This window comes from Nanorana parkeri, unplaced genomic scaffold, assembly GCF_000935625.1.
Source record: "Nanorana parkeri isolate BGI_ZX_2015 unplaced genomic scaffold, ASM93562v1 scaffold1398, whole genome shotgun sequence".
Classification (NCBI taxonomy): Eukaryota; Metazoa; Chordata; class Amphibia; order Anura; family Dicroglossidae; genus Nanorana; species Nanorana parkeri.
Window position 1 is genome coordinate 178,615 of NW_017307666.1, and position 27,631 is coordinate 206,245.

General features: G+C 42.2%; 1 protein-coding gene across 1 annotated transcript in view; it reads right to left on the reverse strand.

The window, feature by feature from the left end:
• Nucleotides 1–27,631, reverse strand: part of LOC108798080 (spectrin beta chain, non-erythrocytic 1-like) — a 266,531-nt gene that overhangs the window by 43,539 nt on the left and 195,361 nt on the right. The window contains 14 exon segments of the mRNA XM_018569793.1: nucleotides 138–416; nucleotides 3,532–3,607; nucleotides 3,609–3,826; nucleotides 4,069–4,332; nucleotides 4,580–4,726; nucleotides 4,840–4,930; nucleotides 5,079–5,281; nucleotides 17,211–17,967; nucleotides 22,517–22,654; nucleotides 24,217–25,087; nucleotides 25,210–25,363; nucleotides 25,447–25,749; nucleotides 26,005–26,163; nucleotides 26,246–26,363. Of these exon segments, the coding sequence (XP_018425295.1) occupies nucleotides 138–416; nucleotides 3,532–3,607; nucleotides 3,609–3,826; nucleotides 4,069–4,332; nucleotides 4,580–4,726; nucleotides 4,840–4,930; nucleotides 5,079–5,281; nucleotides 17,211–17,967; nucleotides 22,517–22,654; nucleotides 24,217–25,087; nucleotides 25,210–25,363; nucleotides 25,447–25,749; nucleotides 26,005–26,163; nucleotides 26,246–26,363 (3,778 nt within the window).

The following is a 27,631-nucleotide window of genomic DNA, read 5'->3' on the forward strand; positions in this document are numbered from 1 at the left end:
AAAAAAAAAAAAAAAAAAAAAAAAGACTGAACGCAACTGGCAAAAAATGATCGCCCATGCTGCAGGCATAAGCTCCAACAGGTTTTTGTATTCTTTGCTTTGGAAAACAGTAAATCTGCATGAAAATCTAAACAAACCTTGGCCTTTTCCTCAGACATCATGTGCAGTTCCTGTTCTCCCATCCAGGCTTCTGCCTCTGCTGCATCAGCATAAAACTGCTGCGCTGCATGGGACTCCTCTAGACGTGCATGCCTCTTTCCTGCCTCAGTGCCAAGCTCTTCCCATGTGCTCCGTAACAACTCTAATCTCTCTCCTATCTCCTGAGCATCTAGAGAACTGTTCTTCACCATAGATTTCTCTCTTTCCAAGATATCATCAATTCGAGGCTGGTGTCCTTGAATTTCCTTTTGCAGTGTCTGTTGGAGGAGGAGGAATGAACAAAAACAAAATCTACGTTAGTACTGTGCATCATGTTAAGCCTAGGCCCAGCAGACAAATCCTATCCTTAGATCTCATTATATGTTAAGGTTTGTGAAACAAGCAGTCATTGAGCAGTTGTGTAAGTTGGCCAACACCCAGCAACACTATAATGTCAAAGGAAAAATGTAATCTCCATTGCATAGCAGTGGTATAACTTACATGGTCCATTTCCATTTAACACCAAACTGACCCTTCCTCCTTTTTTTGTTTTAAAGATAAACCTTAGTGCGAGGAGACATTTTACAGTTGACATCTACTAGGATAAGAACTATTTGGCTTCTCAATGTGTCAAACATACCTTGCCGAACTGATGTTGGATGCTAGGGCTCAGACCCTCATCAGTATACTTTTGTTCTATGCTAAGAAGGCCATCCTTTTGGTATGGGGCAGGCCTACGGCTCCCTCCCCAAGTTGCTGGAAAAAACTGGTCAATCAGTCTCTACCTCTTTACAAGCTTACCTATGCGCAGAGGGGTAGCCCAGACCGATTTGAACGTATCTGGGGACCATGGCTCTCCTCTCTACTGCTACAACAACTGTTCTTGCATAATTGTACTTCGTGCTCTAGTATAAGGCCTGGAGCTCCGTGTTCTTCTACTGGCTCCCCATGTTCAGTGTGCAATGGTGTGTAGCCGTGCATTTCCTATGCCTGTATTGAGACTGTAATTTATCTTTGTACTGAGATTGTAAACTCATTGTGATCTTTTTCTTTGTTTTAGGTCATTGGGTATGTTGCCCGGGTTTTCCCTTTTTGGGACCTGTTTTGTAACTTTTTGCTAACTTGATAACCTAATAAAAAGCATCTTAAAAAAAAAAACAAAAGAACCTTGACAGATGTTTGTAACAAATGTAACGTTTGAGATAAACGCATGTAGAAGATTTTATGTGTCATATCTATGATTTACATGATCACAAAAACAAAATCCCGTAAAAAAAAAAAAAAATCCTGTAAAAGGCAATATTGCTTAAAGAGCAAACACAGATTAACAGAGAACAATCCCACCTGATGGGATTTAGTAAAAAACACCAGGAGTTATGGACAAAATATTTACTGTAGGTCATGTTCTATGACTGTGGTATTATATAACGTTTGCTTGCTCTCCATTACATCTCCATAGTTTATTAACTGTTTAGCCCTGCCTAATTCTTTCTCTGTAGCATTCATTTTGTGTAACAATTTTTCTATTACCACATACCTCTCCTTCATGCTGCTGGAAAATCAATGCTGCTTACCTACCTCAGCCTTACATCTAAAACAGGGGCGCTCACAATTTTTCGTCTGGGGATATACTTTTCAAATAATGAGCTCAATGAGATCTACCAACGAAAAAACACCGACATTCAGGGGCGTGGTGGTGCATTTAAGTCAATGGCATCACAGCCACGCCCCCCGCAGTGTGATCGCCAGTGCGATCTGCAAAAATGCTGCAATTTCAATGCACCACCATGCCCCATCCCACCCTTGACCGCCTTGCGTTCCAGTGCGTTCTAGAGGCCGAACACTCTGGAACTCAGACTTTGTGGTTTGAACAGGCCTTCTCTGTTGGCTGTCTTTTCTCTCTTCTGTTTCTATCTGCTGTCCCTTCTCTCACTTACTATGCTGTCTCTCTTCTCTCTGCTGTCTTCTCTCCTCGCTCACTTTCTCTGGTGTCTCTCTCCTGTGTCTTTTCTTACCTCCACTGCAGTAGCTTCCCAGGTCTCCTCTCATGTGTCGGCGTCCTGTCCTCCCGTGGTGCTCGTGTGGCCGACATTGCACACGGGGAGAGGTGTCCCGCCCCTTCCCGTCTGCGGCGTCTTGATACATTTAACCGCACGAGCACCGCGGGAGGACAGGGCACAGGTCAGTGAGCCAATCGCGATCTACCAGTGTTCGCTTTGCGATCGACTGGTAGATCACGGTCGACCTAAAGGGCACCCATGATCTAAAAGATCTTGAGACAAATAAACCTGTAAGTTGCAGTCGAGTAAAACAATCTGGAAAAGTTGTGTGGGATGAATGTCACTTCAGGGCAGACACCCTCCTTTTGAAACTACATTCATAGCCTCTGCAGCCAGTCCAGAATTCTGTAGTATTTGTTGGAGCTGATAAAATTAATATCTATGTAAAAGCTTTGATATAAAAGGTGTTCCTTGAAATGCACAGCATGTGGCTATGTGATACACACATGAAGATCATCAAATGGTTCTTGGGACAGGGACACTGATGAATGAAGATCTGCCTGAGAGTCATTATCGAGCCAGACCCCCAGCTGGCATTTACTGGCCACACCTGTGTCAGCAATGCAGCATACATGCTGGGATGGGGGCAGGGGCATATGATGGACCCTTCTTCCTATGTGTTCTGCACAAACCTAGCTTACAAGCAGGAACAATAGTAACCTTTGTGACCTCTGGGGCAAGGCTGGACTCTACCATCAAGAATGTGATTCGCTGAGATCTGCTGGAAAGGAGTGGTCTGAGCACAGAGAAAAGGCAATGGCATGTGTGAATGAGAGAGAGAATGATGATGCTAGCTGAAGGATCCTAACCTCAATTCCTATCCCTACTAACCCCCTCCAAATCCCCTCTCCATTTCCCTTAATTGTAATTAGACTGTATGTACAGACATTCCTAGGTTACTGACTTACCTGCTTTGCGACCACTCGCACTTACGACAGACCACCGATCGACCTCCGACCTTGTGTCAGTGCGACATGTCGCCGGCGGAAGTGATGTCCTCCGATCTTCACTGCAGGTCCCGGTAAGTATTTTCATTGCCCGATGTACACTGCCCGATGTACACTGTTCGGTACTGTACATCTGCAACGCTATACAGAACTCTACTAATGAAGTACAGTACTGTATAGAGTTCCTCAATTAACGACCAATTCGTTTAACGACCTGTTCGTAGGAACGGAACTCGGTCGTTAAGTGAGGAATACCTGTACATCCCTATTTGTAGGGATATAGTAGTTGCCCATCAGTAATTTAAGGCACCCCCAAAGCTGAGCACATTCTACAGTATTGTTTACAGTTACCCATGTACCACCAAGGTTTTTGTATTGTACCTCACCTGGTTTTTCTTTATAAGAAGTTGTACAGTTGGAAGATCTTTTCCATGCTCTGTAGATATGGCCATCGGCATTCTCATCTTCCAAATCCCTGTTAAACTGGTGACCCTCCTTAGAAGCCAACAACAACTTCCTTCGATCATTGAGTGGCGCACGCAGTGTCAAGAATTTGTCTTCTACCATCTTGTGCTTAGAGTCAACTTCTACTATGTTGGCATCTTCCTGACCCAAAGCTTGGGCCTGACTCTGGATAGCCTCCAGCTCCTTCTCCCTCACTTCCATCTGATTCTCCAGCATCTAAAAGCATACACAGACAGAGCTTACAATTTCATACACCCTCCTCCAAAACCACTACCAGTTAAAACTTGAATTCAAAATAAAGCATGTTCTCTGCACATTCACTGGGTAAAATCTGAGGCAGTTAAACAGTGTGATCACAATTGCTACGATTCATAATCTTCCATGCAAAATGGCTAAAACTCCAAAATGCATACTGGAAACTTCCCCAGGTTTAAAAAAAAACAAACAAAAAACTGTACCTGTTGCTTGTTGAGTAGAATGTTTACACTAGTAAGATCTTTCCCATAATCATCTGAATGAAGTTGCCCCTGGAGATTTTGTAACCAACTTTCGAGCGCAGAGCAGCTTTGTGTGAACAATTCTGCCCTGTTGGCATCGAAAAGGCATTGTGCTTTACTCTGTGTAGTGGATTCCAAGTCATTCCATAGGCTATGAAGGGCATCCAACTTCTCTCTCACCACTGGTTCCAGTTCTGGCTTTTCTGCAATGAGCTCTTGCCCTTCCTGAGATGGAAAACAAGGAGAAAACATTAACAGTGGAGAGGTTTAAAATTTAAATTTTGCAAGTATGGTTCACATTATATTGTGGCCTTATTTCTATTAGTGATATTAACAGTAAGTACTCCTCTAGATTTAACATTTTTTTGCAGCTTAGAAGCTTTAAATGTGATGCAAATAAGGTCACTGCAAGCAATGGGTTATCTTATGTCATTAAGCATGAATCTACTTTTGCAATATACTTTTATTTCACCTCGTCTATTTTGTCTAGCCAGTCCTTATTTGATGCCAGTTCAGCCATAAATGCTTGGTGCTTTTGCCACTTGCTGTGCAGATTACGGGCTTCATCATAAGAGACATCTTGAGCAGTCAACATCTTCTCATTGATCCACAAAGTAAGCTGGGAAAAGACAACACCCACACTTAATACATAACAGCACTACATCTATAAACATACTACTCGGGTGTTTTCAGTTTTAGCAAAACCTTTAAAAGGAAAGAAAGCAAACTAACTTCTTGACAGTTCTGAAGAAAGTGCTGGAGGTCACGATTATCCTTCAGGCGAGTTAAAACTTCAACAGCTGTTGCTCTGTTTTTCTTGTGTCTAAAAATAAATACGCAATTTCTTATAAAATTTACAAAAATAAAACTATCAAGGTTAAGGCATTATAATTTTGCAAAATGCCTGCAACCTAATATCAATACGTTTAAAATTCTTATGTGAAGGATAAATACTGGAAAGTCATGCCTACCTTTCTTCAATGGATGTGACCTTCTCCTGAATCTTCTCAGAGTTAACATTTTGCTCTTGGATAAGTTTCTTCCCCGACTCCACAAGCCCTCGGATCTTTTCATCATTAGCATCCATGGTGGTCATGAAGTCCTCATGACGTTTTATTGCAGCTTCAGCTGCCTGAAGGGTTGTTGGCATTTCTATGTGGGATAACACATATTCCTAAAAAAGATAAACAAGTTGTAGATGTTCATAATCAATATGGGCTTATTCATAAAGCTAAAAGAGCATGTTTGACACAGTCAGTGCATGCATTAAAGAATTCCATTGCATTTTTAGGATTAACACCCTAATGCATGTAGTCATCATTCACACACAGTTAAGCAATAATATGGATTCTCAGATTTTAAAAGCACACTCTATTCATCAAGATAAATGAAGGCCATCGGGCATGAGCTAATGTATATGAAAGATCCACCTTTTTACTGCAATCCACTCATGTAATCACTGCAGATCACAAACTTATAAAAAGGAGGCAGTCTGCACATTAGTTAGCTACAGTAAAGAGCACATCTGGCTTATTTTTTCTGCATACGTTTTTCACCTTTTGTTTTATGCTTGCTTCATCTCAGTGCGGCTGATCTTCTGTAGCCTCTTTGCAAACATTCTAGGGCTACGTGCACTCACGGCAGAATTGGCTGCTTGTTATTACCTTGGACCATCTTTCTGATGGGAACAATGATGGACCATGCCTGTGCAATATGCTTTGGCATGGCTCTCCTTGTGTGCAACAGGAACACAATCAGGAGACAGTTGTTGCCCATTAGCAGAAATGGCTTGAATAAGAGCCTATGTGGCAGGATCACCCAGTATTATTTTAACGAAAGCTGAAAATGTTAAAACATTGAAACATCTTTTTAAATTACATTTACATGTTAACGGATATGATATTTTTAGCGCCGCAGCTAACTATTTCCAAAATCGATTAGACGATTATTACGTTCGATTAAGACAAGGATTGGCTGCAATTGAGCCTGGGTTTTTATTCAAGGTGCCACAAAATACATACAGCTACAGGTGTGAAGTATAAATATAAAACCTTCTTTATTTCTTGTAACAAGCTAAAAACATATTAAGACACATATAAAAGGCCATATCAAATAGTCGATGCACAGTAGATATGCGATGAGCAACCATATACATATCTAATACCCCCATTCAAAAAATAGGGTATGTGGCAGGTTATTCTGAGGTTGACGCATTTCGCATCTAGTGGCTTCTTCAGGAACCTCATGTACGTATCATGTATTATCTCCATTTTTTAACCCCTTCATGACTGAGGCCTTTTTTTCATTTTTTGCACCCATGTTATATTCCACATTTTAGGCCTGAAAATTACTTAAAACCCCCCAACATTATATATTTTATGGTCAGTCACGAAGGGGTTAAAACACTTTTTGCATATATCAAAGAGACAAATCCAGATACAGAGGATTATTGTTTGATTCTCCATTACCCTCATTGGAAGCCGTCTATGGAGATAAACCTCTCTCCCCCTTCCTACTTCCTTCCGCAGTAACGACCCAGCTCGCCCGCCTCCCCGGGAGATCTTCATTCTCTCCTGCTTCCTCCTCCCTTCTTTTCCCTGTGTTTGGAACCCATTTCCTGGCCATGTTTTGGAGCCACAGCAGTTTTGGGGTAATATACAGTTGTGTGAAAAAGTGTTGGCCCCCTTCCTGATTTTTCATTGTTTTGCACGTTTTGTCACACTTTAATGTTTCAGATCAAAACAAATTTTAATATTAGTCAAAGATAACACAAGTAAAGTAAACACAACATGCAGTTTTTAAAGGAAGGTTTTTATTAAGGGAACACAAAATCCAAATCCACATGCCGTGTGTAAAAAAGTGTTTGCCGCCTGCCCCCCAATGGAACAGTGGTGAACCTTCCCAGGAGTGGGCGGCCAACCGAAATTACCCCAAGAGCGCAGCGACGACTCATCCAAGAGGTCACAAAAGACCCCACAACAACATCCAAAGAACTGCAGGCCTCACTTGCCACAGTTCAGGTCAGTGTTCATGACTCCATAAGAGACTGGGCAAAAATGGCTGGCATAGCAGAGTTCCAAGACGAACACCGCTGCTGAGCATAACATAAAAAGAGCAAAGAACATAAAATCTCGTCTCTGTTATGCCAGAAAACATCTTGATGATCCCCAAGACTTTTGGGAAAATACTCTGTGGACTGACGAGACAAAAGTTGAACTTTTTGGAAGGTGTGTGTCCCATTACATCTGGCGTAAGAGTAACACCGCATTTCAGAAAAAGAACATCATACCAACAGTAAAATATGGTGGTGGTAGTGTGATGGTCTGGGGCTGTTTTGCTGCTTCAGGACCTGGAAGACTTGCTGTGATAAATGGAACCATGAATTCTGCTGTCTACCAAAAAATCCTGAAGGATAATGTGCGGCCATCTGTTCGTGACCTCAAGCTGAAGCGAACTTGGGTTCTGCAGCAGGACAATGATCCAAAACACACCAGCAAGTCCACCTCTAAATGGCTGAAGAAAAACAAAATGAAGACTTGAGTGGAGTAGTCAAAGTCCTGACCCGAATCCTATTGAGATGCTGTGGCATGACCTTAAAAAGGCGGTTCATGCTCGAAAAACTTCCAATGTGGCTGAATTACAACAATTCTGCAAAGATGAGTGGACCAAAATTCCTGCACAGTGCTGTAACAGACTTATAGCAAGTTATCGCACATGCTTGATTGCAGTTCTTGCTGCCAAGGGTGGCCCAACCAGTTATTAGGTTTAGGGGGCAAACACTTTTTCACACAGGGCCATGTGGGTTTGTATTTTGTTTTCCCTTAATAAAAACCTTGCTTTAAAAAAACTGCATGTTGTGTTTACTTGTGTTATCTTTGACTAATATTTAAATTTGTTTGATGATCTGAAACATTAAAGTGTGACAAACGTGCAAAACAATGAAAAATCATGAAGGGGGCCAACACTTTTTCACACAACTGTATATATTTTATCTTTATTATGTACTAGATGACACTGCACATCCTTTGCTATATTGTGTAAACGTATTGCTTTTATATATCAAGTACTATATATGCACTGTATCTCGAGCTGTCTCTTAGGGAGCAAGCTTGGAGCGGAAGTGTCGTGTGCAATATAGTACATTACAGGCAGTCCCCGGGTTACATACAAGATAGGGACTTTAGGTTCGTACTCAAGTTGAATTTGTATGCAAGTCGGAACAGGTAAATTTTTTTAAGTGTAACTCCAGCCAAAAAAATATTTTTTCGTTTTGGATAGCATAGGGAAGGGTCACGGTTCTTTTGCTGTCTGTTCCTGTTGTTCAGAAAATTATAATAAAAACATTTTTAATTTTATAAACTTTATTTTTTATTATTTGTTTGCATTTTTAATTTTTATTTATTTAACTTTTTGTTACATTTTTTTTGTCCTTTTAATTAAATGTTTTATTTTTTTAAACTTTTTATTTTTTGTATTTTAATGCTGGGAGCCATAGCCAGCCTGCTATTGGATATTTCAAATTGCAATAGCCAATAGCAGGCTGGCTATTGCATCTGCCCACTGCCTGCTGTCAATCAGCAGAGGAGGAGCCTGAAGCAGAAAGTTCTCTATCAGGTCCCCCCATGCTGATGGACAGCAGACAGTGGGCGGGTGCAATAGCCAGCTTGCTATTGGCTATTGCATTTTAAAAAACCAATAGCAGGCTGGGTATGGCTCCCAGCCTGCAATGAAGAGTAGGCAGGGGGGCGGGGCAGAGGAGCCGCGGCCGGACCAGGAGACCGGAGGATCGTCCGAACCGGGGAAGCCAACGGAACGGCTGAAGAGGAAGCGGGCACATCTGCAGGAGGAGGAAGCCGTGGGGCATCGGCGGTATGCAGAGGTCTGTGTCCCCGCTGCTCCACCAACACAGGCGCGGAGAGCAGCGGGGATTTGAAAGGACGCAGGCCCTGCAGCCACAGTTCTCCTAAATGTACCGGCGGCTGTGATATTAATTCAAGCTGTGAACAAACTTTAAGGAAGAAGGGGCTCTGTAGTGGCCCCAGGAGGATTGGAGGGCCACCACAGAGCCCCTTCTTCCTTCTCAAAGTTTGTTCACAGCTTGAATTAATATCACGGTTTAAATTTAAGTTTTCGGTGTTGTTTTACTACATCGCTAGCCAGAGGTTCTAATTTGTTCTGGCACTAATTCTGAAGGTTCCAGTGTCGATTTTTATTATGTTTGTGTGTTGAACCTTCTAGTCATATGTAAATAATCCACTTGCATGAAATTTTTTCACACGGATTGTCGTAATTTTACACAGATTTGTTTATTAACACTTTAGTGTGTAGTTGGTTCACATAAACCGAGCGCAACATATTTGCTTTACATTTATTCACCTATACACATTGTTGCGGCTGGTCCAATCAGGTAGTTAGGCACGCATTCACAGCGCAGTCATTTCTGTGATATACAGTGTCCAACAGTAGTCAGCAAGCATTGACGGATTCCAGTTGCCCTAATATCGGTTTTCCATTGTAGCAATGTCCTGGTGAAACCTTTCAGATCTCCACAGATATTCCAGTTATACTTGCTGTACTGGATGTGCTTCAGCAACATTTTCATGTTCTCGTAGGTTTCTTTCATGTGTGCTGCATAACCAACAGGTATTGAAGTGTGGACATTGCCATTGTGTAACAGAACAACTTTGAGGCTTAACATTGACGACTCAATAAAGAGACGCCACTCTTGCTGGTCATGGTCACAACCCAAAGCAAAGAACAATCCTTCGATGTCAACACAGATACAGAGAGTATCAACTTGTGGAAAGAATTTGGTTATATCATCTTGGCGGCTTTGAAAAATAGAAATTTTCGTACCTGGTGACAGCAAACACCATTCCTGCAGTCTCGAACCCAGAAATTCGGCTTTTGCTTTTGACAGACCCAAATCTCTGACCAAATCTTTTAATTCTGACTGTGTTATGAGATGTGGATCGCCTGAGGAGCACGGTTCAAAATCCAGATCAATGTCACTGCCAGTTCCCTGCATTGCAGTTTCTTCATCTAGTTCATCTAAGGTCCATTCGTCTGGTGGTTTCGGAATTGGAAGACTGTCGTCATGTGGCACCGGTCTCATTGCTGAAGGCAGATTAGGGTTTTCAATTGACTTCCGTTTTTGGCAGAGAAACCAGACACATTAGTCAATAGAAGTCACAGTCCGTCACATGGTCTTTCTGTTCTCGCCATATCATCGGGACAGCAAATAGCTTTGTCTTTCGCGTGCCTCTGAGCCAAGCTCTCAGACAGACAGCACATGTCGCACTGCAAATGTGAGGCGCCCATTCCTTGTCTTGATCACCAATTTTACAGCCGAAGTACAGATGATATGCTTTCTTCACAAGAGCAGTCATTGAGCATCTCTGATGAACAAGCGTATACTCGCCACAAATATAGCAGAATGAATCGCGGCTGTTACAACATTGACGAGACATATCGACCGACACAAATCGTCCTGTAAACATCTAACTTGTTTAGAGCTGCAACAATTATTCGATTAAGTCGATTAAAATCGACGATGGAAAACGTTGTCAACGTTTTCCATCGTCGATTAGTCGGCTAAAATTCAAATTTCCAGCTCGCCGCTGCACGCCCGCCGCTTACGCCACGCCCACGTCAGTTAAGCCGCTCGCGCCTACGCTGGTATACCCGCTTACGCGACGCCGCTTACGCCACGCTGAGGACATGCGTCTGGCTCTCTCCTCCCGGTGAGCTTCCCGACTCGCCGCTGCCTGCCGACAACGAACAACGCCGCTGCCCACCGACAACACCGTCATTCAAGGTAAGTTGAGATTGGCCGGGAGCTTTGTAATGTTTCCTGTGTGGTTTTTTTTTTAAAGCGGCACACTGCAGAACATTAGTAGCTATAGAGGAACACCAAATCCCTGCAATAATACATTAAACAGCCTGTATAATGTATTATTGCTGGGATTTGTTGTTCCTCTATAGCTGCTAATGTTCTGCAGTGTGCCAGTGTATTATACATTGGTTTTCTGCATTGCATTGTGTTCTGCATTGTATAATACAGCAACACACTGCAGAACACCAGCAGCTATAGAGGAACACCAAATCTCAGCAATAATATATTAAACAGCCTGTATAATGTATTATTGCTGGGATTTGTTGTTCCTCTATAGCTGCTAATGTTCAGCAGTGTGCCGGTGTATTATACATTGGTATTCTGTAGAGCTGCAACAATTATTAGATTAAATCGATAAAAATCGACGATGGTAAACGTTGTCAGCGTTTTCCAACGTTGATTCGTCGGCTAAAATTGAGCATCCCACTTGATTACCCAGACATCAATTGGGCCAATGGAACTTCGGGTTCGGCAAAGGCGGGCGATTTCTAAACATGTTGCGCGACAATTTCATGGACCAGATGGTGGAGACTCCTACCAGAAAAAATGCCATCTTAGATCTAATTGTCACTAATAATGCAGAGTTAATCGAGGATATTGTAATTGGGGAGTAGTGATCACAATGTGATTACTTTTAATATTGAACACAGAAAAGGGAGGAGATTAAGGGGGGATATGATCTCCATGTACAAAATGTTCAATGGTGGTAGCAACATTAGCGATAAACTGTTTAAAATTAACTCCATTACAAAAACTAGAGGCCACCACCTAAAATTGGTGGAAAAAAAATTCCAGCACAAGGGGCGAAGGGGGTTCTTTACAGTTAGAGCGGTTAGGGTCTGGAACTCACTGCCACATGTGGTGATTTCAGCAAATAATGTGGAATTGTTCAAGAAACTTTTGGACGATTGTATCTGGCAAGGATATTGCATTGTAGAAGCCACTGCAGCCTAAAGGTGGCAGTGTTCACCTGGAGGCTAAAGGCTTGCATTTATTAACACCACAAACCTGCATGTAAACACTAGGTCATAGCTGGCAATAACTGTATGATTGGTCCAAGATAGTCAGTGGGAACCAGAGCTCTCTGGGTAGGGGGTGTAATCCCTGGGGTGTGTGTGTGTGTGTGTGTTTGTGTGTAATTATTACAAATACATTTATTTATATAGCGCCAACATATACCAACGCATGCACAATCGTTTAGACTAGAGATGCATCGATACCGTTTTTTCGGTAATGAGCACCAATATTTGTTTTTCGGTACTCACCGATACTGAATATCAATAGTGGAAATCCCAATAAGGAAGTCGGGTGGCGTGTAATGACCGCCCACCCGGCTTCCTGATTAGCCGGGAAGCCAGCTTCATGGTGACGAGGGAGCATGAAGCCGGCTTTCCGGCCAATCAGGAAGCCGGGCAGTGTGTAATGACTTGCCGCATGGCTTCTTGATACCGGAAGGTCAGGCATCGGGAGCATTTTGGCGAGTACGAGTACTCGCCCAAATACTCAGTATCAGCACCTATACCAGTATCGGTGCATCCCTAGTTTAGACAAGAAACACTGACAAGCATCATTGACATATAAAAACAGTAGGTGAGGAGGACCCTGCCCAAACGAGCTTACAAACTATTATTCGTATTATTAATGCAAATAGTTTAGTCTGCAGCTTAAAGGGCTGCTTGAAGTACCATACACTTTAAGCAGGCATCAAATGAGGCTTGAACAAAACACCTGGTAAAAATGTAAATAACCTATGACCAGAAGACCAAGGGCTGAACGCACCTTAGAAAGGAAGAAGACTATGGTTTAGCACCACTTTGTCCATGGGTGAGACCAGAAAAGATTTTTTTTACAAGACAAGGTCACCAGCACAATAGCACACCTCGCAGAGGTGATGACAACAAGGAAGGCAACCTTGGGAGTTAGAGTGGTAAGGGAAATCCCTCTGATGGGTTCAAAAGGTGGTTTTACAAGTGCCAACAGAATGAGATTCAGATCCCACGGAATCACAGGTGGTTGTACAATAGTGGTTACATGACAGACACCCTTAACACAAAAAAGTCGACCAATGAATGGGAGGCTAGTGGTCACTGGAATAAGATCACAAAGGTCGAGATTTGTTCCTTTAAAATGGTACTCAAGGCCAAATGCTGATCCAGACCTAATTTCAGACATGTTAAGGGTTTCCTGGGAAACAAATACCCAGTTAGACCTACCGGTAACGGAGTTTCCGAGAATCTTCCAGGACAGCAACCTGAGAGAGGATTGGTTCTTCACAGGAAACACAATCAAGATTAAAAAAACTCTCCCACCCCTTTGTTCCTCAGTTTGAGATAAAGTAGAATACCAGTGCACGAGGGGAACCTTAACAGTAACATACATACCATAAGGGCAGGAAGTAGGCTTGCTGTCCTGGAAGATTCTCGGAAATGCAGTTACCGGTAAGTCTAACTGGGGATTTCCCCTAATCATCTTCCAGGACAGCAACCTGAGAGGATAAGCAAGATATAAATACCAAGCCTACCTTAAGGTGGGACAATCGTTTGAAGCACCTTTCCGCCGAATGCCAAATCCTGTTGAGATAGGACCTCAACCCTGTAATGTTTTACAAAGGTGTCCTAATTCGACCAAACGGCTGCCTTGCAAATTTGGTTCACAGAAGCACCTGCCTTTTCTGCCCAGGAGGTTGCTAGTGATCTGGTAGAATGAGCTTTCAAAGCTCTGGAATAACATTTCCCTCTTTCTTGTATACCTCAGAAATAGTTTGTCTTATCCATCTGGATATGGTAGCTCTAGAAGCCATCAAACACTTTTTGGCACCCCCGAATAAGACAAATGACTCGTTCTTCTGAAGCTCTTCGTAATTTCCAGATATCTCAGAAGACACCTCTGAACATCCAGTGTACGAATAATTTCCTCCCCAGGGTTTTTGGGATTAGCACAAAAGGATGGAAGTACAATATCTTGAACCTATGAAATGAAGATGCCACTTTAGGAAGATATAAAGGACCTGGGCTGATGATGATTCTATCTGGCAAGACCCTAAGATGCGTATCCTTGATGGATAATGCAGAAAGGTCACCCACACTTCTAGCAGAGGTCACAGCGAACAAAAAATCTATTTTTAAAAGATAGCCACTAAAGTGAGGAGTGTTCAATAGGCTCAAAATGATCCCTAGTTATTCCTTTGAAGACCAGAGACAGATCCCAAGGAGGTACAATATTTTCTCAGATGGGCACTGTACGCTCCGCTCCGTAGCCCTAAATAATCATCTGATCAACTGATAAAGCTTGCAGATTAAGTCCAAAAACACTGAAAGGGCCGGAATCTGAACCTTCAGGGTGCTAAGTGCTAGTTTCTTTTCCACACCTGCTTGAAAAAATTCTAGAACAACTGGGATGGATGGAAACCTGATTTCGCTCTGCAGACACCATGAAGAAAACACCTAACATACCTTATTATACATTTTTCCGCGTAACTAGCTTTCTACTAGAAAGCAGTGTTTCAATGACTTGGTGAGAACAACCTTTCTCTATTAAGATCCTCCTCTCAACATCCATGCAGTCAATCGAAAAAACCTGGGATTGCGATGGCCGACTTGCCCCTGAGAGAGTAGATTTGGAAACAGTGGACTCTGAATCGATCTTCTTTGTAGAACCGGGAACCACATCCTCTTTGGCCACCAGGGAGTGATCAGGATGAGTCTGCAAGTGGAAAGACTTAAGTTTCTGCACCACTCGGGAGGAAGGGAATGAGGGAAAGCTTACATCAAAGGGAGATCCCAACTTTGAGAAAACACGTCTATTCCCCTGCAATCTGCTTCCCTTGTCAGAGATAATCTGGGACCTTCCTGTTCTTTCTTGTGGCAAAAAGGTCTACCATCGGTAACCCCCAGCGTTCTACCACCTGAGCGAAAACATCCGAGTGAAGCTCCCACCACCCTGATGAATCAGAGCTCTGCTCAAATAATCTGCCAGTTTATGTGAACTGCTGACAAGGAGAGAAGATGCTCCTCTGCCCAGAGCAGAATCTGTGATGCCACCTCCATCAGCTTTAGCGATTTTGTACCACCCTTATTTAAATATGCTACTGTCGTAGCATTGTCTGAAAAGACTTGAACCTCCTGTCCTTCTAGAATCCCCTGGAAGGACCACAAAGCTTCCTTTACTGCCGATAGTTCCCTCAAATTTGAGGAAGCGTTCTGCAGTTCTAGAGGCCGCCTTCTCTAATTTGTAGATCCTGAGAATGAGCCCCCCCATCCCCAGGAACTCACGTCTGTGGTCACCTTTACCGGCTGTAGCTGACTCCAATAACTGCCCTCTGACAACCTTACAGGGTCCAACCACCAGACTAGGGATTGACAAACGTCTTCCAGCAACTGAACCCCGAGATCTAGGGGGACCACTGGCCTCAAGACCATCCAGTCCAGGGAGAAAATAACAAATATTGTGCTGACCCGGACGATAAGAAACACAATCAAAAACTGAGGAACGAGGGGGTGGAAGGGTTTTTTTTTTATCTTGTTGTGTTTCCTGTAGACTGAAGAACCAATCATCTCTCAGGTTGCTGTCCTGGAAGATGATTGGGGGAAATGCCTTTCTTCACACCAAAGGAAGCCTTTTATGTACAGTGGTGGATCATACAAGAGCTAGATTTCCGGACTTTTAACAGGATGGGAATAACTAAATCAAAGAGACCCGTCTTTCAAGACCTGGGCTTCAACAGTCATGCCCGTAAAGCTAGTGACCATGAAGCTTTGTGGTAAACCTTGATTATAGGAGGTCTGGCCAATCTGAAAGAGCTAGGAGTAACAGAATGCCATAAAGCTTTATGTTTAACCTGGTGTGGCATTGTCTGACTGACTCTCCAGTTGTAGTGTTTAGCATTGCAGGGACAACCAATATGGACTGTTTGCATGACATGGTCGTTCATCAATTGAGCTGTTTCCTCAATAGGAAGTCTTCTAGGTATCCCACTATGGAAATACCCTGGGAGCATTGTAATGCTAGCACTGGGGCCAAAACCTTGAACACATGGGGTGTGGCCGACAAATGGTAGGGCTACAAGCTAATAGTGTTGCATGCCCACATGAAAACAGTGGTAGCATTGATGTGCTGGAAAGATGTTTGCAGAGGCTAGAAACTCTCCAAGGGAGGCTATGACAGACTTGGTGGATTACATACAGAATTTCTCGACTAATGAGGCATTTAAGGCTTTCAGATACAAGATGGGACAAATATAGTCTATTGGTTTTGGAACAAATTTAGAGCAGAAGTCCTGAAGCCCTTTTTGCTGTCGGCACAATGTAAATAATGCCTTGGTTATAACAGCCTGTAAGTGCAGAATGGAGGTCTGCTAGAGAGACAGACTGCTTGACAACTTCAAGCGGGACAGAGGTAGAGAACAAATCTCTAGCTTGAAGCCCACTGAAACTACCTAAATGAGAGCCAAATCAGCTGACAGGCTCCTCAGGAACACATTTGTCCATCAAGGATTTGTGAGACTCGGAACGCTACAGCTATGCCTGAAAATGATTCTGTAATGGAAGGCATAGGACAAAGGTTAATTGGCATTCATATGTATGCATGCGAGATAGGGACCTTAAATTGTAAGCTCCTTCAGGGCAGGGACTGATGTGCACTGTGTAAAGCGCTGCGTAAATTGTCGCCGCTATCTAATAATAATAATAATACAGAAATTATGTTTATTTTTCTATATGTGATACTCTACATTTGCTCTTCGCTAGATATTTGTATTCACATTTCAGTAAGTTCTCCCTTTAGTGAGAGATTGTTAGGCAATTATGGACATGAGAAAGTGTTTAACAACTCAAAAGTGAACCTGACCTAAATAGAGGCTAACAGTTTAAATTCGCAGGCACCTAGAAGTGCCTGAAGAACCTAGGATCATGGTGCGTACCTTGCAATATCTCAAAGTCAAGGTTAAATTCGCAACCATTTTATCTTTCATATGCCAGAGTCTACATGGCAGGTAAGGCTCTGGCATTTGATCGTCTAACGTCACAAGGCTCATTACCAGAAAACACATTAATTAAAACCCTGTGTACAGCCTTGGCCTCGAATCCAGGGAGCCACAGAGGGACATCGACAATTCGGCACTTTAGTTACCTTTAGTACTTTTTAGGTCACGTCAAATAACCAAAAATGGGCCTAAACAGCTTCTCCAATGTAGTGTAGACTTTTATCTTACCTGGTTATTTAGGAAGCCCTCCACCTGTTTAGTATCTCTAAGGAACACTTGGAAGCTGTAACCTTGGGACAGCAGCTCATGTCGATTCTCCCACATTTGACCCAGCTCATTCCAGCCAGTATCCAGAGCCTTAAGTCGCTGTTGCAGAAACATATACTGGGCATCAGTCTGACCACGAGTTACTTCCTCCCCAACATCTCTAATCCCATTGTAGTCTGCTCCATAACGTGCAATTTCATTCTTTATGCTTTCATGCTGTGCAAGCAAGCGTTCTGCTTCGACCAAGTCAGCTGGGACATCCTCAGATGCTATGGCAGTTTGAGCTCGGGACAGCCAACTCTGGAAGTCATCCAAGTCACGCAAAAATCCTTGCAACTTGCTTGCTTCCCCTAGGGTTTCTTCTCTTCGTTTCATGGTATCCTTTAATTCATCCCAAGTCTCATCTATCTCAGATAAGTGACCAGTAATAGCGGAGGCTCTTGGTGGGTGTTCTGAAGCAAGCTTCTCTGCTTCTGAATGAAGTTCCCCAACTTTTCCTTGTATGGCCTCCAGATCACGTTCCATACCAGTGAGTTTGCGTTGAAGAGCAGTAACTCCTGCCAGGTCATTTCCCAGGCTCTGTGTGGACTCTATGACTTTGGTCTTTTCTCTCATCCAGCAAACTGTCTCATTACAGTCCAAGTGATAATTTTGAATTTCTAGGGCAGAGTCAAGAGCATTCCTCTTCTGACCAACCAGTTGGCGGAACTGATTCCAACTGCAAGTGATAATAGAGGATTAATGAGTAAGTGTAAAAGGGTTTATGTTTTAAAAACAAAGATTAAAAAAAAAAAAAGTAAAATTTTTGCTACAGCAATTTGCTAAATGATAACTTAAAAAGGGTTTTAAACTTTATGTAATTATACAGTAGTCACATTAAAAAAAAAAGACTGTAAAAAGTATTTTTTTTCAAACTTAAAAGGATTACAATTTAAAGTCACAATGCATAGGGCTCAGTTGTCCAAACACACACAGAGGAAAAATGTCAATCAATTTAAAATTGAACATAAACAGTGCAGAATCGCAGCACTAATTCACAAAGAGCACAACACGTTACACATTCCCTAGCACTTAGCCCTACTAGCTAGTATCTGTTGCATGCACCTGAAAAGTCATTAGCAGCCTTTGTGCTGTCACAATAGTTAATATTCATACAAATGTTAGATGAGAATTTATATAGTTTATTTTCCTTAAGCAATTTGCTTATTGATATTGTATGGCGAAGTTCATATACTGACATCTTGTGGCCATTCTAGTTATTGCAAATGTTTTCTGTGTTCCCTCCCATCTATGAGGTATTTCCCCCTTCTTGCTCAGTGTTGAGTGCTATGGCCGCTTCTAACAGGACCACATGTTAATCTGCATTGCATGTTTGGAAACATTATCATCTTTGACCGCCTTAAATAACGCCAATTCATTCATCTGCTGTATTCTGTTGTCTGCTATAACTTGATGCACGGAATAAAAGTACTTTGTGGATGGAAAAGGTATTTGGCGAGTTCAGTTATCTGATAAGGATTGTCCGCAGTTATTATATCTGCTTATACAGGCCAGACAGAGTTCTCAGCAAGGGTTAAATCGCTAATACAACAATCTGAGTCAGAATAGGTATTGTTTCATATGTAATGATGTTGTGGTAGCGGGACAGCAGCGCTGTGTTAACACGCACAATGAACATTAAAAGGGCAAGTTCACTTTACCAAGTAATTTGGGAAAATGTAATTATCCGCTCAAATCTTTGTTCATTACTGTCCATTCCCACTGTAGGCAGCCGTATAACCCAACAGTATATGACTTCCTGTGTCCCTCAACATACTCCAAGAAAAGGAATTTACAGTGGGTACAAAAGTCCTATTTCTTGCTCATCCATTGAGGCAAACTGGAAGACCTATACTGTCCTGACATTGTTACTGACATGCTTTGAAGACCAAGCGAGTCAGATGCTTCTTAGAAATAGCATCAAGTGCCTGCACCTTAACCAGAGAGCTGTGCACATCTGTATAGGCAAGAGGCAAATAAGGGACACAAGTTTAGATGCTTCTAACAAGTCATAACTGAATTGTAAGACCACAGACATCTGATCCAGCGGCTCAGGATTCTATTCTGGCAGAGGAGAGATCCTTTTTAAGGGAAACTAACCCAACTGACAGTTTGACAGAGTAATGTCACTGTCTACATAGGATGCAGGGCCGAAACAGTCCAGAAAAACTGGGATTTATAGGGATTCCAACTGTTGGTCAGTAAAATTCTAAAGATAAGCAACTAAGCACACCTACTTACTGGTCTGATGGCTTTCCTGTTAAGATTGGTCACTGGAAGATCCACAGTTGGCATAGGCCACTGTTTAGCAAAATCCCTCTCAAAGAGAAACAATTCAAACACTCTCAGCTGAGGTCCAGAACCCTTCAGGGTTCACATTGAGAAATACCTTGAATAGGGGGTGTAGTGGAAAGGTATTTTTAGCTGTAGAACTTTGATAGATCGAAGACTGGGGACAGTAGGCTGATCTTTCAGATAAATGGGTAGTGCATACTATATCAAGCAGTTCCAAAATGGTCTGTTGTAATTCTGAGGTAACAGGAGACTCTGGTGCCTCAAAAACATCTCATCAGAGAGAGACCATGGGGATTCTGAATCAAGAGTCAGAGATGATCACTGCAGCCGTAGGCCCTGCCTGTTCTAAGGCCTGAAAGATCAGAGACTGACTCTGCAGGGGGATGTGCAAGAGCATGCTCAAAGCCCCTGCAGTTGGTATCTGGGAAGAATAGGGTTCAATTTGGCCACAAAGTCTAGTTTAACTGTAACAGAGGCCCCCGAGGACAGAGTAGGAAACTACCCGGATGGAACCAAGAAACTCAGATGAGGTAGACCCTATAACCACAGGGTCATTGGATTGCAGATGTCAGTGCAAACAGAGCCAGAGTCATCTGTAGCAGCAGTACTGACCCTTCCAAGTCTAGAAAGAGGCATGTTGTAACCAGGTGGCAGTGATGCAACTAGGCTCAAGGCAAGGCCATAGGTAGTCACAAACCCTGGCAGCTGGTGGCTGATGAGGGTCAGAAGGCAACATGTGACCAAAGTCACTGTAGGAGGGAAGTAGGACCAGACTTCATGTGGCGCTTTTGAAAAGCACGAGCAGCAGCGGGGCGATGCTTCTTTTTTGCTAAATGTTGGGGGGGAGAGTGCGGAGCATAGGCGCAGGGCACTCTACCCAGTGGATGGAGACCTTGCGCAGTCCCTCGGCAATAACCCTTTCCACAGTAAAACTGGCGGTAGCCGGAATTTTTAAAGCCATCAAACAAGGCTCCCAGTGCTCAGCCCAATCGGTCTGATCAACAAAGTAAGCCTTTGGAGATGGGGCAAGCACTAAGCAAGAGCTAAGGGATCTGGACCTGGAAAGCACTCTAAAGCTAACTTTTAGCAGTAGTATGAATGGAAAGTGCCACAAGTGGAACCCAGTGCCTGAAAGGCACTTCCAGGCTAGCGGGTCCACATTTCCAAAGTTAGGCTGAGGAACGGCCAATTCAGAAAGCTGCCATGTAGAGACCAACTCAAGGAGCAATTGGGGAAGTAATATTAATTGATATTGATGGAAGAAATCAAAGAAAAGGAAAAGGAAAAAAAAGGCTAGCAAAATTGGTTAGACTTCTCTAAGAAGAGATGAAAAGATGTCCATCTTCTTAGAGAAAAAAATGGTGGGCAGAGGAGGAGTTATTTTGGGATGACCTACAGATTTTTTTGTTTGCAAGTGTCTAATCCTCCTGCAGGCAGCAGTTTCACCAACAGTGTAAGACATTAGAACTAAAGAAGTGTTATGCATTAAAAATACAGGTTCAGTGGGGGCACAGAGACCATCATAACCAGGAAAAATGCTAAACTCCATTAATCCAGTTAAGTACACTTTTACCTGCTTAATGACAGCCAGTATAGAGTCTTATAAAGCCCTGCTATGAAGTACAGCCAGGTTGGTAGCCTGACTTAAGCAAGCCAAGCAATACAGTTAGGTAATTACCCTACACCAGTCTGTGACTAGACAATGAAGGGGCAGCAGCAGACCGACAAGGTCGCCTCTCTCCTATCCGTTATTGTAAGCCCCTAGTTCTTGATTACAAGATGCCAAATACACTTTGTTAATTAGCACTTTTTACATCTGGCTGGAGTTCAGCTTTACATTTTGCATTTAAAATAACGCTGCAGATTACAAAACTGAAATCATAGCAAGTTTCAGAAAATTGTACAGCTTCTGTGATGCCACAGCACTCTTAAAAGGAAAACTATGAGGTGAGTGATTTCCACTCATCCTCATAGAGCCGACCTGTGACAAAGCAGCTGTCACAGGTCCGCTCTATCATAGTCAGGTTGGAAAAAGACACATGTCCATTGAGTTCAACCTATCGATCGGGAAGTAAGCAGAAACGTGCACCGATCTGCTCACTTCCGGATAGTCTTCTTGTAGTGAGCGGGGACAGTCAGTGACTGCTCCCCGCAGGGATTTCTTCCTCCCCTCTCCGATCCTCCAGCGCTGAGTGGAGGAATGAATGGGTGGGCACAGCTGGCTCTGGCAGAGGCAGAGCCAGCTGTCACTCACGTAGCTGGGTGGATCTCAACAGTATTGTCGGGATCTGTGGCGCTCTCAGTATATTGCGGGCAAATACCTGTTATATATTGAGCTTTAGGTCACAGGAGGAGGTTAGTATATGTCCTTCTGTGACCCAAAAAAAAAACTTACCCCATCGTTCTTTTTTAAATGTAAACTTCTACCGCAAAACTGAACAAATATGTGCACATATTCAATAGTAATACAAAAGAACAAAGTCCAAACATATTTATAAAAGACAAGGTTTTGCCAGCAGCATAAAAAGAACCATTCACAGTACCTTAGGTATGCATATAAATATTCAGTCTTTAGGCTTTAATAACTGAGGAATTATGAATTTTTCACCCCATTATTCAGCTGCACTTATTCAGAGTCTAAGACAGGGGTAAGAACTCATTTGAAGACTGGTACTACCTTTCCAATCACCCAACCTTATAGATTTCTAGCTCCAGCTTTGCACTTAGCAAGCAAACATAACACAATACTTTCAAAAGGTATATTTAATGTACCAAAAGAGAGCATATATAAGAGAAGTTAGGGAAGCAAGACCACAAAGGCCACAGGGTGAGGGAGGTAAATTTGCTTGATAACCCTAAATTCTTGCAGCAAAGGTCTTAATCCTGTCTCAGTGAGGGGCAGCAAAAGTCAGGAAAAAAAAAAACACCCTTACCGAGCATTTAGCTGATTCTGCATGTCTCGGATACTTTCTTCATTTCTGTGGTCTGTGCTGAGAAGCTGCCCAGCCACTTCATTCACAGATGCTATCCTGGATGCCAAGCTATTCATTTCTGCCTCCAGTGTATCAAACCTTTAAAGAAATAGAAAAATACATTGTGTGCTTCAGAAAATAAGTAAAAACACCTCAATTATAACAAAAGAAAGAACACAAACAAGGCTAAAACCGTTGGTGCACAGGGTTTAAAAAGGTACTAGACACCTTATGGGACCCAGTGTGGGCAGGACTTGAAAGTTTTAAAACCTTAAAAGCAAAAAACCAAAGCAATGTATGCCTATGGTCCCAAAGTCTTTTTATAAGGCTCCATGGATTTTTCTTTAATAAGGAAAAATTTGGTTACGTTTCTTTCCTATTTTTGGTCTAAATTTACATTTTTCTTCAAAATAAAAACATATGCAAAATGGCTTGAAGTGAACTTTTGCACAGTTTATAGCATTATAGTAGTAACGGGCATCCAAACTGACTACCAAGGTGCCTGCATGTACCTTCTGGTGTCTTCACAAGGGCTCCAGAAGCTCCAAACCTGAGGAAATCTGCTTTGCAAATAGTGCTTCACTTCCTGAAGATGGTACTTTTGGTCTGCAGCATGCCACACCCTACCACTGGACCAACAATGTAATGGCCAGCCTCAGTGGGCAGTGGTAAAGCACTGAGGTCAGCAGAGGGAGAGCCTCTGGCTTTAGTGCTACATCAAAATTTTCATCAGTGAGAACCCCAAATTCAGGGCTTCCAGGACACTGCTGATTTGCAATTCCTTTGCCATTTTAACTAAAAAATAAAATCAGATAAAAAGTCATAAAATGTACAAAGGAATACAAAACATGCAGATGTTTAGATGTACTCTTTAGCCTCCAATCCCACTGTATTCGGTTTCGCAATAACATATTGAACCGCTGCCTCACATTTGTGTTTGAAAAATTAGATCAGCAGCAATATTAATCTCCCCATCTGTCAGCATGTTCTTGATCAGCAAACGTGAATGCTAAAGAGTCTGATTGGCTCCTTATGTTGGCCCTCCCTCTCCCAGCCTCAATTCAAGTGTGCCGGATTACAGGAGGCTGATTATTAAGACAGATTCAGGTACTTACACACATAAGTATATCGTAGCTTTTAAAAATACCTTTTGAGATTCATTGAAATGTATTAGTGGTCTTTTTTAATCTTTGCTTGCTGTTTACATTTAATAATAAATAGTAAGGTAGAATACATGAGAATGACCTTCTTGCTGCAAGTCAGTATTAACATTTCCAAGGGCTTTGTATTTCCAGGGTCTTGAGAAGAGTTCAAAAGTATGAGCAGGCACCAAAGTGAGCCTGTTTTTTTATTCCTGTAGGAAATCTACACTTTTAATCAGATGGAAAGGTTAACTTTAAAAACATATCTTAATAATACAGGGCCTGAAGACTATTTTTACTTTATTTGGCACGTGCTTGATGGATTCCAGTCCTAAAACCCAATGTGCATTCTATTCTGAATGAGCAGAAAATTGTTTTTTGTAAGAAACAGGTCTCCTAATGTTTTTCTTTACAGACATGCCATTTCTCACAATCTCTAAAGAAATATCAAGTTAAGCAACATAGAATTTTAATGTTATTATACAAGTAGTCAACAAATACAGAATGCACAAAAATTACCTTTGTTGAACCACTTCAAGGTCTTCTAGCTTTTCAGGAATCTCCATTCCATTAAGCCATTGCTCTTTCTCATCAATCCAGAGAATACAAGCATCAGCCTCACTGAACATTTTATGAAGAGCTAGGGAGTCTTGAAGTGCTTGTTTACGGAGGGCGGCAAGGGTTACCAGTTCTTCATATCGCTGTTCCAAAGCAGGGAGTCTTCCATCAACCTCAGGAGACTGAGAGTAAGCTGGTGGCAGACAGCGAGCTTGTTCATGCAAAGTGTCAATAGCTGGTCGGTGGTTGAGTATCTCCTCTTCAACATCCTTATGTTTCTTAATTAATGTCTGTGTGGAGTACTCATCATGGCCCACATCACTTGTGGAAACCAGGCGCAAGGTGTCCAAAATCCAGACTTCAGCATCATTGGCATCAGCTTGGAACTGATAACAACTGTAGGCTTCTCTCAGTCTACATTCCCTATCTTCAGCCAGAGCTTCTAGCTCTTTCCATTGACCTTTGACATCTGCTATCTTTTCTTTAATCTCACTGGCTCCGAAGTGACCCTCTGCAATCAATTTTTCACCATCAGATACTGTTAGACACAAAGGCCCATAACGTCCACTCATTTCATCTCGAAAGGCATTATGTTTGCTTAGTAGTCTCAACGAGCTGGTGAGATCCTTTCCATGGTCATCGGATAGCAGAAGGCGACTTTGTTCCCGTATCCAGGCCTCCTCCTCACCCATATCCCAGAAAAATTTCCAGAGACGGCGGGACTCTTCCAATTTTGACCTCCGTGCTGCAGAAAGCTCACATAATTCTGAATAGCGCTGTTCCAAAAGCTGGACTCTCTTTCTTACTAATTCGGGATCACAAGGTTTGTAACCTAGAACAAAGTGAGAAAATACAATTTTGCACTGTATTTCAGCCGTTACAATTTCAACTGCATTAGATTGTGTTGTTACTTTTTCTAATTAGTTTTAATGTTTCTTTTGCATGGTAACATACCCTCATCATCTGCCATAAATTTCTGAGAAACTGTCCCAACAGATTTTACACGTTCTGCTTGCACAGCAATATCAGCCTCCACTAGAGTATGAGTTTGGAGCAAATCTTCCACCCCATGGAGATGCTTTCCATAATCTTCAGATTGCAGACGACCCTGGGTGGAGAAAACCATTAGCAAGCTATCAACCTTCAACATACACCATATACAATTTTTAGAAAGTCTATCTCAGTTCATACCTTCATATCATCTGTCCAGTCCATGAGATACAATAGATCTTGAAACATCCTCTGCAACTCTAGGTTCATTAGAAGCCTCTGACGTCTGGCAGCTACCAATTCCTTTAAGTAATCCCATAACCGTGACACATTGCATTTGCGAGCCAAAATCCTTCGAATGTCATGATAATTCTCTGCTTCCAATTCATCCGCAACTGCATTCACGGCTTGAACACGCTCACTATATGCTATGATGTCTGTCTCAATTGCTTCATGTTTTCGTACTGCAGCTTCAACTGCAGCCAAATCTAAGCCGAAGTTATCCTAACAAAAAAAGACGGAGAAAAAAAAAAATCAGTTCAGGGTTGTATATACTGATACCACTGAAATCAGAGCATTGTAACCACTTTTTTTTTTATCAGACACAAAACTAAGTCAGCTCAAGCATGATTTCAAAATAAAAAAAATATGCTTTATTAGTAACAATAACATGATTAAAATGGCACCCTTCATAAGGGTCAACTACAATTAATATAATTAAATTATTATACATTTAAGATATACACCAAGTTAAAGTACCTGTGATACAAGACGCTGGTTTTCACTGAGCCAGGTTTCTCTCATTGCTGCCTTACGGTCAAATCTGGCTGCCAACTGTTCTAGCTTTTCCTGGCGAATCAGTTCATTGCGCAGAGCAAGTTCTCTTTCATGCTCTGCTTTCTCCAGTCGTTCCCAGGACTAAACAAAAATCGAGGCAATTTTTAAAAACTGCATCAAACAGATGAAAATGCAAGCTTTAAAAGTGATAATTGTTAATTACCTTGTTTATATCCGATATAAGCTTTCCTTCTCTAGGAGTATATACTTTCTGATTATTTGCTCTCATTTTGCTCTGGATGGTAAAAAGAAGAACTTCCAAATTCCCTTTCTCAGTGAACCTATCAAAACCAGCAAGCATTGTCGATTAGAAGAGGTAATGTAATTATCTCCCTTTTAAAAGATAAAGATCCTGAATGGAATAATATAAAAAACTATAAATGGTCTGCTAACTTAACTAAAGATCCTGTTTTAGCACAGATATACTTGAAGATATACTTAGACAAGTGCAAGTTTAATTTTGCTGTTTGCGTGTCAGCATGGTAAATTCACCCCTTAGCTCTACACCATTGTCACCGAGACACAAAGTTAGATTAAAACATACATTTTAGAGATATCAAATGGTGAGACAAAATCTTCAAAATGAGGACAAATGTTTTGGTGACCACTGTCTAGGATGGAATTCCGCTCACTTTGGGGAGCATTTCTCTCACTTCCTGTTGTCTTCAAGACAGGAAGTGAAGGGAGATCTTCCGAGCAGGAGACAGGCCGGGTTTAAACCATTTTCTACTCTATTCAGAACTAATAAAAGAAAAATATAAGGCTATACATACACTTTAAAAACAAACACTAACCAACTTTCTACATAAACGGGTACCACATTTTTTTCTTAATACCTGGGGATAAGCGCATGTGACAGCCAAAGGCTTAGTCCACATTTCACACCATGTTTCATGTTACACCCATATTTAAGGAGCAACATGAAGCATGGCCACATACAATCGCAAAAACCTTAACCGCAAACCCCCAATTCCTTTCTCAATGCAGCATTTTGTGATCAGTTGAATTTTGTGTGCAGCTCCACCCGCACAGCCATGTCATCCAGGTCTGGGATCACGTCCAGTGAAATTCTATATGCTTCATCTGCCACTACAGTAGAAAGCACCGGTGAACCCCCCCTCAGTGTTAACCCCTTGCCGTCCGCCCATCGTAAAATTACAGGCGGAACATGGATCCTTCCCGGCAGGGTCACGTAAATGTATGACTTTTTTTTTCTGCTCACAGGCGCGCGTTAGCAGAATCCAACCGGGAAGGATAACAGCGGTTACCGGCTGTTTCATACAAGCGTTCGGCCGGCTCTATAGAGCTACTTGCATAAACAGACATAGTTTTACTCAAGTCACAACTTAAATCCACATACAGCCACCTGCGGCTGTACGTGACAGTCGTGTATCCTGGATGCGGAAATAGGCCTTGAAATTTACATTATATTGCCTCATGCGCCCGTGTGCATCTGGTCTAATAAGGCATCTATGTGCTTTGGAAGAATACAACAGCATATTGGTGGGCAGTTAAGATAAGTTTCCATTGGCATTGTTCAAACACTAAA